This window comes from Meriones unguiculatus, chromosome 1, assembly GCF_030254825.1.
Source record: "Meriones unguiculatus strain TT.TT164.6M chromosome 1, Bangor_MerUng_6.1, whole genome shotgun sequence".
Taxonomy (NCBI): domain Eukaryota; kingdom Metazoa; phylum Chordata; class Mammalia; order Rodentia; family Muridae; genus Meriones; species Meriones unguiculatus.
This window is the reverse complement of record NC_083349.1, coordinates 5,069,341-5,087,828: the sequence shown is the minus strand read 5'-3', so window position 1 is coordinate 5,087,828 and position 18,488 is coordinate 5,069,341. Positions and strand designations below refer to the sequence as shown.

The following is an 18,488-nucleotide window of genomic DNA, read 5'->3' as shown; positions in this document are numbered from 1 at the left end:
GTCTCTTATAGCCCAGGCTGGCTTTGAACTCTCTAGGTACTGAGAATGATGTCAAAGTCCTCATCCATCTGCTTCCACTGCTGGGGTGTGGATGGGTACACACCAGGTGCACATTCGCGGAGGCTCTGGGTGTCCTGCCGTATCACTCTCCGCCTTATTCCCTTTAGACAGGGTCTCTCACTGGGCTTGGAGTGGGGCTAGTGGCCAGCAAGCCCCAGCGATCCTCCTGTTTCCTAAGGGCAGTGTTAAAGGGGGGTGCATGGCCACACTCAGCTGCTGGCATCCAAACTCCGGCCCTTAGGGTTGCACAAGAAGCATTCCTGCCCACTGAGTCATCTCGCCACCCCCAACCTATTTTTGTTTTGATTCTTGATAGGATTTTGTGATATAGCCCAGGCTAGCCTTAAACTCGCACACACAAATCCTGCACCAGATATTTCTTTTAAAATAATTTTTTCTGTTCTGTGTTTGAACCTTTTGCCTGTGCGTATGTATGTCTGTGCACCACTTGTGAGTTTCTGTAACTGGAGATACAGACAGTCGAGAGCTGCCACGTTTGCCGGGAATCAAACCCAGGTCCGGCGGGAGAGCAGGCAGGGCTCTCAACTGCTAAACCATCCCTCTAGCCCCATACCTCAAATATACCTTAAGGGCATCTTTGGGTATTAGGATAACAGGACAGTGCGCGCCAAGTGTGGGGGAGCCTAGGAACCCAGAAATCTCAAGAAGAGCTTGGAGTTCAGTTGTTAGAGGGCTTAGTTGGCATGCACAAGCCCTGGGTTCGATCACCAGCACCACATAAACTTGACATGATGGTGCACGTCTGTCATCCCAGCACTCAGGAAGTAAACTCAGGTGGGTCAGAAGTTCAAGGTCGTAATCACCTTATACAGTGAGCTTGAGGCCGACATGAGAACTGGTCTCCAAAATATAGTGGGACAGGGGAGGAGAAAGAAGAAAAGGAGGAGGCAGTGGGGAGAAGGGAGAGGAGAGAAAAAAGAAAGCTCAAAACACTCCTGTCCCTGCTGTCCTATCCAGTGCTCAGCATCGGGGAAGGAGGCTTCTGGGAAGGCCAGGTCAAAGGTCGAGTTGGCTGGTTCCCCTCTGACTGCCTAGAAGAGGTGGCAAACCGCTCCCAGGAGGGAAGACAAGGTAACAAGGAACCTTCTCCATCACACCCCACAACCTTTCTGCTCCTCCTGCCCCTCCTGATAGAAGTGGGGTGCCGCAGTCTGGGGGTAGATTTGAGCTTGCTGTTGACAAAGTGAGGGACCAAGGCTTTGTGTTCCTGCAGAAAGCCGAAGTGACAAGGCAAAGAGACTCTTCAGGCACTACACGGTGGGCTCCTACGACAGCTTCGATGCCCCAAGGTAAATGTCCTCACACCCATAGATGCCCGCCCCTCCCAGCTCCCTCCACGCTGCACACACTTTAAGGCCTCTTTTTCATCTCAGTCAACTTGAAAGCTGGAAGAAGGCAGAATTCTGTTAATGTAACAGTCCAATCCCAAATCTGCTTCTGGCAGCCACTGAGACCATCTAGTTTGGGGATACCCAAAATGTAGGCTGGGGGCACCTGGGGGGCCCCGGGTTCTTGTATGTGGGCTAGTTAGCAGCCCTGGTTTCCTTCCTGTTCCCCCATCTGTGTGCAGTCCCATACTGTGGACATATGTGTGTCATACCAGTGTGCATGAGGGGGGAACCAGCAGGCCCCCGTGGGTGGGGACAGAGAGAAGGGAGCACTGACACCTGTCCCCTCCTTGGCTGCTGGCTGACTTGCTTCTGAAGTCTGATGGATGGGATTGACTCAGGGAGGTGAGAAGGGCGGGGTAGGGTGGGGCTGGGGCCAAGATGGGGTGCTTGTATATGGGGGATGAGAATGTGTATGTGTGCATGAAGCATCCACGTGCATGTATGGGCAGTGAGCCCTGAACCTGATACCTACCCGAACCAAGGCTGTGCCCTGCAGCCCTCGGTGCAGATGGGTGCGCTTGTGTCCCTGTTGACTGCGCGGCTGGCTTCGCAACATGTGCGCTTCTCTGGCTGTGGGCAAGCACGGCCAGAGATGCCCATGTGTCTGCTCACACGTGGACAGGTGACAGACTCTCCACACGTCCCATGTCATGGTGTGTACGTTGGTGGCCCCAGTGTGCCCACATGTCTTCTCTTCTCTGATGGATCTGGGATTCAGAACCTGGAATGCCAAGGGAGGGAAGGGCAGAGGAGGGGGTGAATCCAGGACCACAGGGCTGTGCTGTGGGGGAGGAACATCACATTCCAAGGTCTGAAAGATGATACCCTCCTCTGCCACCCCATCCCACCCCAATCCAGGGAAGGGCCTTCCTGTTCACAGTATCCCTCCATTAAATGTGTCCAAACCTGTGTCTGTGTTCTGGCCAGTGCGGAGGAAAAGGTCTGGGTTGGGGGAGGAGAAAGGAATGATAACATGGGTGGGGAAAGAGGGCCAGGCCGGGGGTAGCCACCCCGGGCCCCAGGGTCTGAGGCGAATCATCTTGTGCCTGTTCACCTGGTGCGTCTCTGGCTCTGGGCCCCAGAGGGGGGGGGGGGGGAGCGGAGAGCGGAATAGAGGCTCCCTCTAACCCAAAGACAGCTTCACTCTGGGGGGTGGGGGCAGGGTGGTCCTCTCCTGGGCCTGGTCTTGGGGAGGTGTCACTCACTCCAAAGGCTAAGTGGGGAAGGGTCTCTTTCAACACTGGTCTCTATCCTCCTTTGCTTCTTACTCTCCTGTCTTGATGCCTTGCTTTTTCTGTCCTCTTCCCACCTCTCCTGGGGCTGAGGTAGTTCCAAGCGCCCCTTCAGCCGTGCCTTCCCTCTCCTCTACCTGACCCAGTGTGCAGTGACCTGGCGTGTGTGCTCACATCTTGCATCCTGTTGTTGGTCCCTAGCATCCCAGCGGAAGCTGGGCCGTGCTTGCTTGTGTACCTACCCCTCTCTTCTCCTGCCTGGGAGGTGCATTGGCGGTGGAGGTGGTGGCGGTGGTGGTGGTGGCAGCGGCGGTGGTGGTGATGGTGGTGGCGGTGGTTTTGGGTCCACGGCTCTCTGATGAGTTGTGGTATGTGTGTGTCCCCCGTTTCAGCGTTCTGGGTCCCAGCGGAACGTCTTGACTGCCCCCTCCCTCTCCCACACCCTGACTTTCCTTACTAGGCTGGGGATGAGCTGTGTGTGTGTCTGTCTGCGCTGAGGTGGGGTGCTTGCCCTCTCTTGGGTAGGGGTAGGCTTCTCTCACCCTTGGGTGTCCCTTGCCCTGAAAGTGTGGTTCTGTCTTTCTGCGCGTCCCCGCACGCGGTGGCGAGCCGTCTTAGATGATGTGTGGCGCTGCGTCCTTCTCCCCGCGCTCCCGCTCTCTGGCTCGCGCGCTCTCTGCACCTGCGCGGAGAGGACTCTGGATAAGGGGGGTATTGGTGTGGGGGGGACAGACCGGAAGTGACTCCCTCCCCCTCCTCGAGCCTTGCCCCTCCCCCTCCTCCCGCCAAAGGGGCCCCCGCGTTACCCTCCCCCGCCCGCCCCCCCTCCGCCCGACTGCCCGGCGCAGGACGCCAAGGGGTTAACGCGGGGCCGCTGCCTCCTCTGGAGCTGTCCGCGGTGCTGGAGCCTCAGCCGTGCGCTGTCCCCCGCGCGGCCCCCGCGGCATGTGAGCCCCCCGGGGCTGCCCGCCCTCCCGAGGGGGGGTGTGCGCCCCCTCCCCCGGCCCCTCCCCCCTCCCGGCGCGGGTCAGCATGAGGCGGGGCCTGGGGGCCCGGACACGGGGGTTCAGCCGAGCGGGGACGCGGCGGCGGCGGCGACGGCGGCCGCGGTGGTGGCGGGGGCGGCCCGGATCGGGACCCGGGCCGGGGCCGGGGCCGCGGTGGCAATGGCTTTGTCTGCGGTCGGGGGTGGCCCCGGCGGGGGCGCCCTGCCCCAGCCGCCCCCTGCGCTCTCCTCCAGCTGGCCCGCGCTGGGGCCCCGGCGGCGCAGCGTCTGGTACATTTACAGGTAAAGGCGCACTGCCCGCTCGTCCCCGGCACGACCCTTCGTGTGTTCAGGGACCCCCGACCTGTCCGGTCCCCTCCTCGTAGCGGCTCTTCCCTAGGCCCGAGCCCTTCCAGACCCTCTCTCCGCAGCTCAGCGCCCCGGCTCTCTTCCACCTCCCTCCTTCCTGTGCCTCAGCCGCTGCTCCAGGGCCTCCTCTGCTCCCCACCGAGACTTTTGCCCCCCCTCCCGAACCCCCACCAAAAGATTTCACTACAGCTAGACTCTGCGCCCCACTCTTGCCCTTCCTGGCACCCCTAACTCCCCTACTCTAAGGAGTACTTCCCCAGGGCCCCCCTGTTCCTCCAATCCTCCGCATCCCCGCCCCTCTTCCTAGAGTCAGCAAGTCCCCCCATTCATACCCCTGTCTCCCATTCACACTCTGTACCCCACACACACACCTCCATCACACAGGCATTCCGCCCCCGGCCTTCCCTCCCCTCCTTTTTCCGCTGCGTGTCACTGTGCGGCTGTGCGTGTGTCAATGATGTGTGTGCGTGTGACCGCGAGCGTGTGTGAGGGACAGCGATGGGGAGGCGGTGGGCTCCCAGCCCACCCCCCACCTATGTCCATCTGTGTGTCCCTGCGTGGGGGTGTCTGTCTCTGTGTGACTTGGAGCCATAGAGAGGCTGTCTGGGGACTGTGCGCGTATGTGCGCCTGTGTGTGTCTGTGTGCGTGCGCGCACACGTGTGTGATAGAGTGCATCTGTCCCAGAGACTGCGGCTGTGTTTCCCAACACCCAGCCTCCTAGGCCTGGCCTGCCCCCTCTTTCCCCGCCCCCCTCCCGTTTGCTATTGTGTTCTGTCCCCGATGCCCTGCTCCGTGCCCCCAGGAGTCTGTGCATGGGAAGGATCGGCCCTGGACCCGAGGTTCTGCCCTCTGCGGGGATGGGGGCACGTGGGCTGAATCTCGCCAAGCTTCTGCATGGGGCTCTGGCACCTGCCTGTGTGCTGTTCTCAGCATGGGGACGGGGGCTGGCTTCCTTGCATGAGGGGGCCCTGTGCAGGCCGCGGAGAGGCCGGTGGAGATGGGAACACAGGGAGGGAGCTGAGGCCCGGAGGAGCACTGTGGATGGCAGCCGGCTCCAGGCTGGGGCATCCTAAATGGGCAAGAGGGACCTGGGGTGGGGGTGGGGAGCGGTGGCGCCGCAGTCTCCACGAGGGAACCAGCAAGCCCTGGAGAGCGTCTCTGGGACACAGAGGGATGGCCTGGGGAAGGACATGGTGCCGGCTCCTCATGGGCAGGTAGTCCGCACCACACCACATACAGTGGTGCTGTGTGTGGAGTCGGAGGGTGCGCGGGGGCGGGGGGGGGGGAGTGCAAGGGGTTGCTGGGTAGAGGAGAAAATGGGACGTGTGGGTGCTGGAGAGGGGTTGGGTACTGGCGTTTGGGGGTGCTAAGTGCCAAGAAAGGTGCAGAAAGGTGCGGGGGGGGGGGTGAGGGTGGAAGGCAGGCAGGAAGAAGAGGATTTGGGGGCGGGGACCGGCCGGCACCGAGTCTGGAGTGTGCACGGAATGTAATCATAGAGAGGCTTCTGGGAAAACCAGTGTGGTCCTCAGGGCAACCTTCAGATGCCCAAAGGAGAAAGCTTTCTATGGTGGGCAGGCGATGTGAAAGGAACGTTGGTGCTGGGGGGGGGGCAGCCTGAGCTTCCCTCTATAGGAGGCAAGAGAAGTGGAGGGCTGAGGCTCAGGCATTTCTGAGGGGAGTCAGGCAGGCATCAGGAAGTGGCAGACTTTGAAAAGGAATGGGCAGAGTGAGGGGGTGCAGGGGTGGTCTCCGGGCAGATCCTAAGGGCACCCTCAGACTGGCTAACTGGGGGACATGGGGATACAGGATAGTGTGGGTGAGGTGTGGAGAGGAAGGAGGCTCACAGGGAGGAGGGATGGAGGCAACTGCAGGAAGCCAAGAGGCAGGAGAGCAAGTAGGACATTTGGGCTGGGAGTACCCCGTCTGGCAGGGGGCATACAAAGTGCGAGCTGCAGAGACAGACACTTAAAGCACGCTGGAGTCCACGTGAGAGGGAAAGACCGATGGCATCCTTGGGTAATGGGGGGTGCTACTGGGGTCTGTGGCTTTCAGAAAACCCAGCTTATAGTCTTGACAATTCTAGCTGGCTCTTTGCCTCAGTTTACCTATCATTAACGATGGAACACTCACAGTCAACCCCATCCAGGAGTGTTGTAATAACTTAAATATTAAATGATCCAAACAGTGGTTGGCATTGCACGGTTCTTAATGTGTGTGTGACTGGCAGAAGTTAGGATAAACCCCACAGGCTGGAGGGGCAGCTGGGGGTTGTCTTGGTTAGGCTTTCTATTGCTGCATCAAAAACCATGACTGAAAAGCAAGTTGGGGAAGAAAGGGTTTATTCGGTTTACACTTTCACAGCACTGTTCATCAGAGAAGTCAGGCATTCTTACTCAAACAGAAGAATCCTGGAGACAGGAACTGATGCAGAGGCCATGGAGGGGGCACTGCTTACTGGCTTGCTTCACTTAGCTTTCATGGCCTGCCTTCTTATAGAACCCAGGACCACCAGCCTGAGGATAGCGCCACCCACAAAAGTCTGGGGCCTCCCTCATCAATAACTAATTAAGAGAGTGCCAGGTTCCCTCATTTCAGGTAACTAGTTTGTCAAGTTGACCTAAAACTAGACAGCACAGGGGTCCCCTGCTGAACTTCTCCTCAGTGCATGGGTCTGAGGTATTTGGGTGATGTGACATGGAAAGACTTGTCACTGCAGTTACCCAGGTAGCTTCTTGGGAATTAAAGAATGTTATTTATCAGCTGGGCAGAGTGGTGCATACCTTGAATTCCAGCAGAGGCGGAGGCAGGCAGATGGATCTCTGTGAGTTTGAGGCTAATCTCAAACAAAGCGAGTTCCAGGACAGCCATGGCTGCATAGTGAGACCCTGTCTGGAAAACAGACAAAATGTTCCTGTCTCTGTAGAGTTTCTTAACCTTTCTGTGCCTTACTCACCTATAAAATGGGGATACGTGGTATTTCTTGGACTGGCTGTGAGCAGGTAACCCAGGTCTGCTGTGAAGGGCTTTCAGCGTTGCTAGGCCAGTAGCAAGCATGTGGCCTCACCATATAACAAGAGGCTTGGATCTGAGGGTGGGGCACTTGGGAGAGCGCTATGTGTAAAGACGGGGCAGAGAGAGACACACATGCCAGACAATGTCAGAGCATGGGGAAAGGTGAAGGTGACAGCCATGCATGGGTGACTGGAGGTGACTCTGCCTTGTGAGGTGCAGAGGGGGAGCCTGAAGGGCACTGTTGCCTCCTGGAGAGGTTCATGGGAACTGGAGAGGGTGTCAGAGTAGTAAGGGCATGAAGGCTTAAAAGAAGTTGTCACAGTGTATCAGGGTGAGGCCCCACAGACCACACATTCATATTTTAGCAGCCTTGACCTCTGCACATTCTCCCAGACTGTCCACTCCTCTTTTACCTCATCCTTCTTTCTAGCCTCCTCAGACCCTTTCCTCCCATCCTTCAACCCCTCACCCCCTTCCTTAAGCCCTTCAATCTCCGCGCAGCATCTGTTCCGTGCAGCTGCAAAGACTGCTTGTGAAGAATGGGGAGGGCCGAGGGAGAGGAGGTGGAAACCTGTGGACAGATTTTTTGGCCTCTGGTTAAGCACAGGGGTGCGGTATGCCTCTATGTGCATGCGTGATGTGGTGCACGTTAAGGATGACAAGGAGAGGCAGCACCAGGCATGTGCACAACGCTCACTGTTGTACGGTACATGGGTTTACCGGGAAGCTGTGGGGGTCATGGGAGCTTACAGAGGCGCTGACAGGGGGAGGTGGCACGAGAATACCTAATAGGTGTTATTCCCGTGTGCTGGGAGGTACTCAGAGGGCGTGTGATGGGAATACACTGAGAGCAAAGTGAGGGGGAGTCAGGATCAGGGCACACTGGGATGTGTGGGGGTGTCACTGCACTAGACGGGAGTACTTGTGGAGGGCTGTTCGCTGATGTGTGGGGGTGGGTAATTGGGGGAGCCTGCATGGGTATTATTGGAGTGGCTTAGAGCCACACAGATCTAACTGGGATTTGTGTGTATGTGTGTGTGTGTGGGGGGGTGCTGAGCCTTGCTGCGACACAGAGAGGGTGCATGGTTCCTGCCCTGGGTTCTCGATGCTAGCAAAGGTTGCTGCTGCAGGGAGGCGCTGCAGTGCATTCTGGTGGCGCTAAACGTTCTGGGGTACCCTGAAAGGAACTGGCTTGAGGTGCAGCAGTTGAGGTGCCCCTGTCCATACTGAAATGAGCCAGGGATGAGCACTGGCTGGATCGGAGGCTACGCTTCAAGCAGCCCAAGCAGGCCCGGATTGAGTGCTAGGACTGGAGTTCCATCAGTTTCCTCTGTGTTTATATTCTACTGAGATGTGCTGGTGAGGTCTGTGGCTTTAGATCCGACACCACATTTGAGGGGCAATTGGAGCCTATTTTCCCAATGCTAGAGATGGGATGCAGGCTTAGTGCATGCTAGGCAGGGCTTCACCACCCATCCCCTCTCTGGGGGAGTCTAGGCAGACGCTTCAGCACTGAGTCGTGCCCCCAGGCCCTCACCGGAGAGCGGAGGCAAGGGCTTTACCGCTTAATTATAGCCCTAGCTCTCCTTTCATGTTTCATCTTGAGACAGAGGCTCACAAAGTTGCTCAGGCAGATCTCTAACTTTTTATCCACCTTCGTCAGCACCCCCCTCCGGTAGCTCGGATGACAAGCTTGTATCATCAGGACTGGTAATCGGTGTGTGACCAAAGTTTCCTGGCAGCCTGTGTGTGGCTTATCAAGGGATGCAGCGGTCAGCACTGTCCACCGGAACTTTTTATAGGGGACAGGAATGTTCTGTGTCAGCACTGTCGTCAGGAACATCATGTGGCCATCAGAGCCGAGGAACTGACACTTTAACTTTAATTAGTGATGATAAAATTAGTCACGTGCAGCTATCAGCCACCATACTGGACAGGGTAATGCCCAGGGTTTCTATTGGCTTTGGTCCTCTGGAGTGTTCCTGTAGTAAGGAGATGATGAGATGTGCTGGTACAGTCACCCTCTTGACTTAACACCTTGGCCTAGGGACGTGGCTCTGGGCTAAATAAGCCCTGTGTGTAGGCCACTTCTGAATTCCCCTCACAGTCTCTTCAGGCAGGCCCCATTATAGACCTGGAAGCACAAACAGTTAAAGGCATAGGTTCAAGGTCACAGACAGGAAACTGCCAGCCAGGACCCAGGCAGGGCTGTGGCAATTCAGAGCCTCTCTGCCCACCCCGCTGGGTGCCTGGTGCGCCGTGGGCTCGGTAACAGCTCTGCTGAATGGATGGGTGGATGGATTCACGGAAGGATGAATGAGGAAAGAGTGGGTGGGAACAAGAGCACCCCGGGCTTTGAGGGGGCGTCTTGAGCATAAGTACAGACTGGATGGGGCGAGGAACTGCAGGAGCTGCAGTGAATGGTCTCCAGGCAGGGGCTGGGGCTCCCCTCGATGGGGTGGGGCACCAGCTCTGTGCCTCATGAGCCCTTCTCCACCCCCATCCCCCCACCCTGCCAGTGATTACATCATCAAGGAGAAGACAGTCTTACTGCAGAAGAAGGACAGTGAGGGGTTCGGGTTCGTGCTCCGGGGGGCCAAGGGTGAGTGCTGGCCAGGGAGGGGATGGGAGATCCTCTGACCCAAGAAGCAGGGCCTGGATAGGGAGGATGGAAACAGAGAAGGGACCCCCCCATACACACCCTTAAGCCCACCCATTGCCCCACCCTGGGGTGCTGGTCCCTCAGCTCCAGTGAGTCCTCTGTGACTTGGGTCTGAGCCCCATCCCCTGCTCGGCCTCTCCACCCCCTCCCCTCCGACCCCGCCGGCTCCTCCCCGTCTGCAGCGCAGACCCCCATCGAGGAATTCACCCCCACCCCGGCCTTCCCGGCGCTGCAGTACCTCGAGTCTGTGGACGAGGGTGGCGTGGCATGGCGGGCTGGACTTCGGATGGGAGACTTCCTCATCGAGGTGAGCCCCAGCCACACTGTCCTCCTGGGGACCCTGGTGACGACCCCTAAGCCCACAGGCTGTGTGCCACACCTGGCCACCCACTCACCCCAATGGAGTTTCCACACCTGTCCAACAGCTCTTCTGAGACCCCTGAAAAGTGCCTCTGCTGAGTGACAGCCCACACCTGTCATTCCAGCTAGTCATTTTAGGAAAACTGCCACCACCGCTACCGGCCCTGTGAGTTCCGGGCCAGCCTGGGCTACAGCGTGTAACTGTACCTAAATATAATAATGAAAAAAAATCACAGCACTGTCCCCCAAAATATGCAATACAAGGCCATGAAGGGGTGCAGAGGTGACTAGGGTGTGCAGGTCAGCCCAGTCCTGGGGATGCGGGAGTTCCAGGGAGCCATGGAGGGCTGATAAGGATGGCAGAGGATGGGCTAGGAGGTCGCTGCTGAGAATCCTAGAGCTAAAGTCTCCTATCCTTCCTCACGACACAGGTGAATGGACAGAATGTAGTGAAGGTTGGCCATCGTCAGGTGGTCAACATGATCCGCCAGGGAGGCAACACACTGATGGTCAAGGTGGTGATGGTGACCAGGCACCCGGACATGGACGAGGCTGTCCACAAGAAAGGTACTGCTTCACAGCCATGGCCTTGGCTCTGCTGGCAGAACGCTGGCCTAGTGCACATAGAGCCCTCAGTCCCATCCCCAGAGCCTCAGGAAGGAGCACTGCAGTGACATCCGCAATCTTAGCCCTTGGGAGGCGGAGGCAGGAGAACAGAAGTCCAAGGTCATCCTGGGCTACTTAGTGAGTCTGAGCTAGCCTAGGCCACAGGAGACTTTGTCTTAAAATAAAAGGGCTTCTTCAGCCGCCTGTGGAGCCAGGCCTGGGTATCCCACTGCCACCAAATTAAGACTCTTGGGGCCACTTTTCAAACCCCCACAGGCCCTCCTTTCCCCTCAAGGCCTGCCTGTTCATAACCTTTCTGGGGAGAAACTGAGGCAGAGAGGGCTCAGCATGCTGGGGTGCTGCTCTCAGAGTTCTGGAGGCACAGTGAAAGGAGTGGGTGTCAAGGGTCTTCTCCCTACAGCACTGACACCTCCCACCCACCCCCACCTTTCCAGCATCCCAGCAGGCTAAGCGGCTCCCGCCCCCAGCCATCTCCCTGCGTTCCAAGTCTATGACCTCAGAGCTGGAGGAAATGGGTGAGCCTGCGGGGCTGCCGGGCCGAGGGCCAGGGGCGGCCAGGGGCAAGGGGCTGGACCACCCTTGACTTTGTCAGTGTTGTTAGTCATGAGGGGTCCTCGTCCTCCTCCTGTCGCGCCCCTCCCCATGTCCTTGGGCAAGATTCTGTGGCCTGCTTGTGTGTCAGTGGGAAGCTTTTGAGAGTCTCCTCGCTGCCCTCTCGTATCTCTGTTTCTCTGTCCTGGGTCTCTGGGGTCTGTATGTGTGTCCCTGCTACCATGGGTCACTCTCCTTTCGTCCCTTCCCCCTCCTTCCACTGGCTCTCTCAACCAACAGAGGAAGGTTAGCTGCTCCTTGCCAGGCAGACTCTCATGACCTGGGGTGGGCCTCATTTTCCCCTGACCTGGGGCCAGTTGGGAAGGTGACTGATTACTCCACACCCTGGTTCCTGGGGAGGCGGGCATTCCAGAGGGGGTCCCTCACCTCCCCTTGATGTCCTAACTCTTGGCTCCTCTGCTGTCTACCCCTGGGCTAGTCTCCCCCTGGAAGAAGAAAATTGGTGAGTGGGCTCAGGTCTGGTGGGAGGGTCCCAGTCTCCCAACCCCAGCGGCGGATTTACCCTTCCCTTGACCCCGGCCCTTCACTGCCCCCACCTCGCGCTGGCCACACCTGCTGGTCCACACCTGCTGGCCATGCCCTCTGCAGAGATACCTTCGAGCTTCATCCCTCTCCTTTGCCCACAGAATACGAGCAACAGCCTGCACCAGTGCCCAGCATGGAGAAAAAGCGGACTGTGTATCAGATGGCACTCAGTAAGATCTCACAGCATGGCTCCTGAAGCCCGGCCCCCACCCTACAGCCTCTGGGGATGGTGCATGTACTCCTGCCCTCCTCCTTCCTGTGCACCCTTCAGACAGCTGTGAGCTCAGCACTCAGGGCCCTGGGACCCTGTACTTCATGCCATCATGGTGCCACCTACTCTCCCATGCTTTGTCACCACTGGGCCCTGCTGCTGGGCTGGGAGGTGTCCCCACACACAGAAACAGCATCGCATGAGCTCTCTATCTGACACCAAGGCAGCCGGGTCTCCGCAGCGGGCTAGGGCAGCTCGTTCGCTGTCTCCCTGACCTCTTCACTTCCCCACAGACAAACTGGATGAGATCTTGGCCGCTGCTCAGCAGACCATCAGTGCAAGCGACAGCCCTGGGCCCGGTGGCCTTGCGTCCCTGGGCAAGCACAGGCCCAAAGGATTCTTTGCCACTGAGGTAGGTAACCTGGTGTGGGAAGGAAGCCGAGGAGATCTTGTGTTAGTGTAAAGACTCCAAATGTTTTCTACGTCTCTGAGCCGCAAGCTAATCGAGACAGGTACCACACTTTCTTCCTCCCCATTCTGGGGCTTTCTCTCTCCCTCTCCCTCCCTCTATTCTTGGCAACTCCACTTCTCATGTTAACTCTCATCCCCTCCTCTTTCCTTCCCACCTTAGGGATCGCACATAGGACAAATTGATGCTATAGAGATGTGGCACTGTAGCTCATGTCTGTCATCCCAGAGGCTGGGAAGCTGAGTGAGGAGGGGTGCTGTGAGTTTGAGATCAGCCTGAGCTACATAAGGAGACCTTGTCTCCAGTCAAAATATGATGTTGCCATAGTTGCAGACCCCAACGTGATCCTAGATGCTCAACAAAGGTTGGATGGCTGTTAAAATATGGATGCTCAGGCGGGAGAGACAGCACAGTGTGCTGTTCTTGCAGAGCACTGGTTTTCAGTTCCCAGGACACACGCTCAGCTGCTGACAACTGCCTGCAGCCCTTCTCCAGGGCTTCTCATTCCCTCCTCTGCACTCCTAAGGCACAGCACAGTCCACACACACACACACAGTCGAGTGCAAGTCCCACATGCAGAGGCACGGACATACAAACAATTTTTTAAAAATAGAACTGAAAGTGATTGAGGAAGGCACCTAATGTTGACTTTTGGCCTACACACGCGCGCACACACACACACACACACACACACACACACACCTCAAACACAGACATATGCTCATTGCGAACAATGGCCTGTGTGCCCTTCTCACCTCCCTTCCCCACAGACTGATCTGCATCAAGTGTTCACCGTGTTTCATTACTGTGTTCCATACATATTACCTGTCTTAGCATCTTCTTGTAAGCTATGCAGCAGTGGCTGGCTTGTGTACAGATGTCGAAATGGAACTCAGGAAAAGCCCAAGCCTAGCCTAGGCTCTTCTGCCAGGGCCCCACTGGCTCTGCCCCCATGGCTTTGGCCTTTGACACCAACACACCCACATCAGGCCTGTGTGTGCTAGACTACCCCCCAGCTGTCACCTCTGGAGGTAACCAGCTGCCTGACACCTTTCTTAGCCTGTGCCCTCTGCCTGCCAAGGCTCTACCCCAAGACCACACCCATGGCCTAAGGGCGACAGGGCATTTGCCCTAAGGCTTGGATCTTGGCTTCTGGGGAGCCCAGGATCTGCTTGGCAGATTGGTGTGGCTCTCTCAGAATGTGCTCACTGCCTCCTGCCTCTCCCTTCCATCAAGTGCAGAGCGGTGCTTATAAACCCAACCTCCTATACCCTAGAATACTTACCCCAAATAACTTTTTGTGGGGTACTGAACCTAGGGTCTCACGCATTTTACCACTGAGACAGACCTCCAGCTCCTTCACTGGGGGATCCTAGGTAGAGATTCTACCACTGGGCTGTGCCCCCTGACCCTCACTGAAGTCATTCTACGCCAGTGGTTCTCAACATGTGGGTCCTGAGCCTTCTCACAGGAGTCCCATATCAGCTATCCTGCATATCAGGTATTTACATAACAATTCATAACAGCAGTAAAATTATAGCTATGAATTAGCAGTGAGGAGCTGTATTAAAAAGTCGCAGCATCAGGAAGGTTGAGAACCACTGTTCTAGGCAGCTGCTCTATCATTCAGCGACACCCCTATCCCCTCCCTGGGGGGGGTCTAGGCAGGGGCTTTACCACTGAGCTCCAACCCCTGACACTCCCTGGGGGATTCTAGTCAGGTGTCCTATTGCTGAGCTACATCCCAGCCCTTCACTCACTAGTAGGTGTTACATAAGTGATGCATGTGCTGTATCCCCAACATTCAAAATAATTTTAAGTGAATTTTGAAGTCAGAAGTGACAGCTCCCATCTATAATCTAAGCACTCCAGAGGCTGAGGCAGGAAGATTGCCATGAGTTTTAAGGACCAACCTAGGCTGCAGAGTGAGATCCTGTCTCAGTTGCTACGGCAACATCAGTGCCCTTTGGCCTGCATGTTGCACAGGAAGGTTGAGCTGTGGCACCTAAGTGCTCTAGCTGCCATGTCCGAAGCAGCACAGACACTGTTTGTAGGGGTGAGGTGCTGAGCTGGGGAAGGGACTCCCCGCGGCTTCTGTGGGGGAAGCAGACACCCATCTCGATAGACCAGCAGACCTCACTCTCTCTAGCTTTAAGGGAGAGTGGGCTGAGTTTTCTGCTGGATGACATGAAGACAGATGTGTCATTTATTCCCTCAGGACCAGGCACTCCAACCACAAGGCTAGGCCCCTGCTCCAGAGAGCCTGCACTTTTATGCAGAGGCAGGGAGCAGGTTTTGCAGCCAGAAACCTGGAATTTCCAGTCTAGAAGCCACTTCTCTGGCCAGCAGAGAGCCCTGCAGGCCCTCTCCTACTGCCCATCCTTGCTGTCTCAAAATGTCTAGAATGTGTGCAGTGGCCTTGCTGTCCTGACATGCAAGTTCAGAGTAAGAATATATTTTTTCAAAATGAGAGTTGGAGGTGAAGACCCTGTGTTCAATCTACAGCACCAACAAACAAAGGGGAAAAGGGGAGAAGAAGGGAGCACAAAGGGGAAAGAAAGAAAGGAATGAAGAATGGAGAGAAGAGAGGGGCAGGAAGAGAGAGAATGTGTATGTAGAAAGGAAGGGAGAAGGAATGGAGAAAAGGAGGCAGGCAGAAAATGAATCAGAAGGGCACAGAGGTCTTTTAGCTGGGCTATGTGTTCAAATCCTAATTCCTCTCCCTGTGTGGCTTTGAACTGTGCTGCTATATTGTCAGCATTTGCTTCCTGCTCATAAAATTGGTTGAGGCCTGGCAGCCCTCAGGAGGGTCAAATGAGGTCAGCTCATGTCACATGGGGCTCTCAGCAAACAGCAGTCCCCCTCTGCCACCCTCTGATTGCAGTCCAGCCCTCTCCCTGACGTCTGCCGCATCACGTCCACTTTTGAATTGCAAGGATCCCAAACTGTCACCTGACAGCCCCGACCCTCACGCAGCCCATCTCTTACGTGTGCACTCATCATGAGTGTGTGAGTGTGTACACACACATGCACAGGTGCCGCTGGGAACCAGAGGACAGCCTTCAAATCCACCCTCAGGTGCCAGCCACCCTGTCTGTTGAAGTCTCAAAATCAGGGTCTCTTTGTGTGCCTGGAGGCACAGGCAGGCGAGACTGGCTTGTCAGCAGCGTCTCCAGCGCCCCAGCACTGTGACTGCAGCACACCCCGCCACACCAGGCTTTTCCCGTGGGGTCTGGGGACTGACCTGCACGGCGAGCACTTTACCAACTGAGCCATTTCCCAGCCTCAGCTCTGAAGGCTGGTTACCTCTGCCCCTTTCTGGTTAATCATCTAGCCGCATCTTCCTGCTGCAGCTCTTCTATGTATGTTCCTTACTGGGACCCCAACTCTACCTTCCCTGGATGTCTACCTTTTCATCTCCAATAAGTTTCCCCAGAGCGTTAGAGAAGATCCTCTCAGTTTCACAGAAGACAAATGGGGTGTCAAGGACTAGAGCTTGCTTGCTCTTGGCAAGTGCATATTCAGTCAAAACAGAGGTCTGCTAAGCCTGGCCCCACTGTATAGCTAGCCCAAGCAGGTGGGGGTGGGTACTTTTAATATTTATTTTTTTAAGTGTGTGCTGTGTGTTTGTGTGTGTATGTGGTGTGTATGGGCGTGTACTGGATGTATGGTCTATGTGTGTAGTGTGTGGTGTATTTATGGTGTGTGTGTGTGTGTGTGTGTGTAGTAAGGGTTCTTGCACGGTTTGGTGTACAGTAAGTGTGGTCACAGTGTGGTGGAGCATGGCCTGTGTGCGTGTGTGCGCGTGTGTGGTGGTGTGTGCGGTACATGATGTGGGGGGATATATGTGTGTGGTGGTGGGATGGGGTATGTGGGGTGTGTGTGTGAGGGGATATATGTGTGTGGTGGTGGGATGGGGTATGTGGGGTGTGTGTGTGAGGGGGTATATGTGTGTGGTGGTGGGATGGGGTATGTGGTGTGGTTTATGACAAGCGTGGTGTGCCATGTGTGACTGTGCTGCGTGCAAGCGTGACACATCCCCAAACTAGGGCAGAGCAGGTGTCCTCCTCCATTGTTCTCCAGCTTGCTCCTTTGAGAAAGCTTCATTGAACCAGAAGCTCACAGATTTCGCCTAAAACAGCTGTCTGTCAGAGTCTAGGGATCCACCTCTTCCGCCTGGCCATGCCTGCACCCAATGCTGCTATTACAGGCGTGGGCAGCCAGGCCCGGAATTTTAGGTAGGTATTGAGGATTTGAACTCAGGGCCTCAAATTTTTTGTTTGTTTGTTTTTTTAAGCTTTATTTATTATGTATACAGTGCTCTGCCTGCGGGCCAGAAGAGGGCACCAGATCTCACTATAGATGGTTGTGAGCCACCCTGTGGTTGCTGGGAACTGAACTCAGGACCTTTGGAGGAGCAGCCAGTGGTCTTAACCTCTGAGCCATCTCTCTAGCCCAGGGCCTCATACTTACAGAACTTACCCACTGAGCCATCTCCCCAGTCCCTCACCCATGGGTTTTGCTTTGCTTTAGTTTTTATTTTGTTTTGTTTTTGACCTGAGCTTTTCCAAGTCAGAGTTTTCACTATTTCTCTGCAAATAGTGTCCTTTCCTTAGGCCAGGCTCCCTTCAGAAGCTAGGAACCTTCTCTGCCACTTTTATTACTTCCGGGTTCGTCCTTCAGTTCCAGGCTAACACAACTTCCTTAACACTAATCTTTCTGCTGTGACTCTCATTCTTCCCTTTTTACCACCTCCTCTTCCTGTCAGCCTGACCACCCCGCCCCATCATCATGCCCCTTCCCTGTCAACCTGACCTCTCCCTCATCACCACGGCCCCTTCCCCATCAGCCTGATTCCTGTGAGGAGCCTGTTCTCTCTTACTCTTTGCTGGTCTTATGGGATAACAGGCACTTAAAGTTCCTGGGTTCCTCATGGACCTGTGGAATCAGCACTCTCCACAGGAAATTTGTCCTTCTAAGGTTAGGCTTTGTTTTGTTTTGTTTTTGTTTTTGTTTTTTGTTATTTTTCTGAGACAGGGTCTCATGCTGTAGTTGACACTTCCTGGAACTCACATGTAGACTAAGCTAGTCTGGAATTCATGGTGAACCTCCTGCCTCAGCCTCTCCAATTCTGGGATGACAGTTATCACCCTGGACTCTTGGGCTGGGCTCTAACTTACTTATGGCCTGCCTTTCATAGAGCCAGGACATCCATACCTTCTGGAATAGTCCTTGTTATTGGAATGAATGAGACAAACAAGAATAGCAGATTCTAACCCAGGCAGGCCAGTACAGTGATGGGGTACTTGAGTCCCTCAGGCCACTGCTACCCTCTAGAACTTTCCAGGAGGATGGAAAGAGCCCACATTTCTGGTCCTGTATGGAGTCACCATCACACTGGATTCAAACACAACCAGTATGATGGACAGATGGAATGATACACAGATGGAATGGTGGGTGGAAGATAGATGATGAATAGAATGGTGGACAGATGAAATAATGCATGGTCAGATAGATGGATTGAGATGAAGATGTATGGAATGATGGACATGTGGAATAATAGACACAGGATTGGACAGACAGATGGAATGATGGACAGGTAGAAATGATGAATGGATTAAACAACAGATGGATGATCAGACAGGTAATGTTTTCTTTCATGAGTTGAAGTTGGGGCTGGGAAGATGGTTCAGTGGTTAGGGGGTTCTCTGTGTCAGGAAGATGGGAGTTTGGACCCCAGGCCCACACAGGGGGCAGGCCCCAACATCTACAACTCCAGCTCTGGGCACTCCTCTGGCCTCTATGAGCAGAGGTATGTGTGACACGCACAGGTGTGCACACACACAGACACAAACAAATGTGTCTTTCACATCAGATCTTAAGGGCTGCAGAGATGGCTCAGTGGTTACGAGCAATGGCAGCTCTTCCCGAAGATTCAAGTTCAAATCCCA

The 18,488-nt window shown here is 55.5% G+C and overlaps 1 protein-coding gene and 1 long non-coding RNA gene across 2 annotated transcripts in view; one reads left to right on the top strand and one right to left on the bottom strand.

The window, feature by feature from the left end:
* The window catches only part of Shank1 (SH3 and multiple ankyrin repeat domains 1), a 49,285-nt gene that overhangs the window by 21,385 nt on the left and 9,412 nt on the right, over window positions 1-18,488 (top strand). The window contains 10 exon segments of the mRNA XM_060380047.1: window positions 1,039-1,152; window positions 1,295-1,370; window positions 1,788-1,814; window positions 9,591-9,673; window positions 9,916-10,040; window positions 10,525-10,660; window positions 11,155-11,235; window positions 11,751-11,774; window positions 11,959-12,027; window positions 12,362-12,480. Coding sequence (XP_060236030.1) covers window positions 1,039-1,152; window positions 1,295-1,370; window positions 1,788-1,814; window positions 9,591-9,673; window positions 9,916-10,040; window positions 10,525-10,660; window positions 11,155-11,235; window positions 11,751-11,774; window positions 11,959-12,027; window positions 12,362-12,480 — 854 coding nt within the window.
* LOC132653083 (uncharacterized) lies at window positions 1,825-4,312 on the bottom strand. The gene is made up of 3 exons (XR_009590740.1): window positions 4,054-4,312; window positions 3,247-3,386; window positions 1,825-2,193 (listed from the first exon to the last, which is right to left on the bottom strand). It is a non-coding gene; the product is annotated as an uncharacterized LOC132653083 (long non-coding RNA).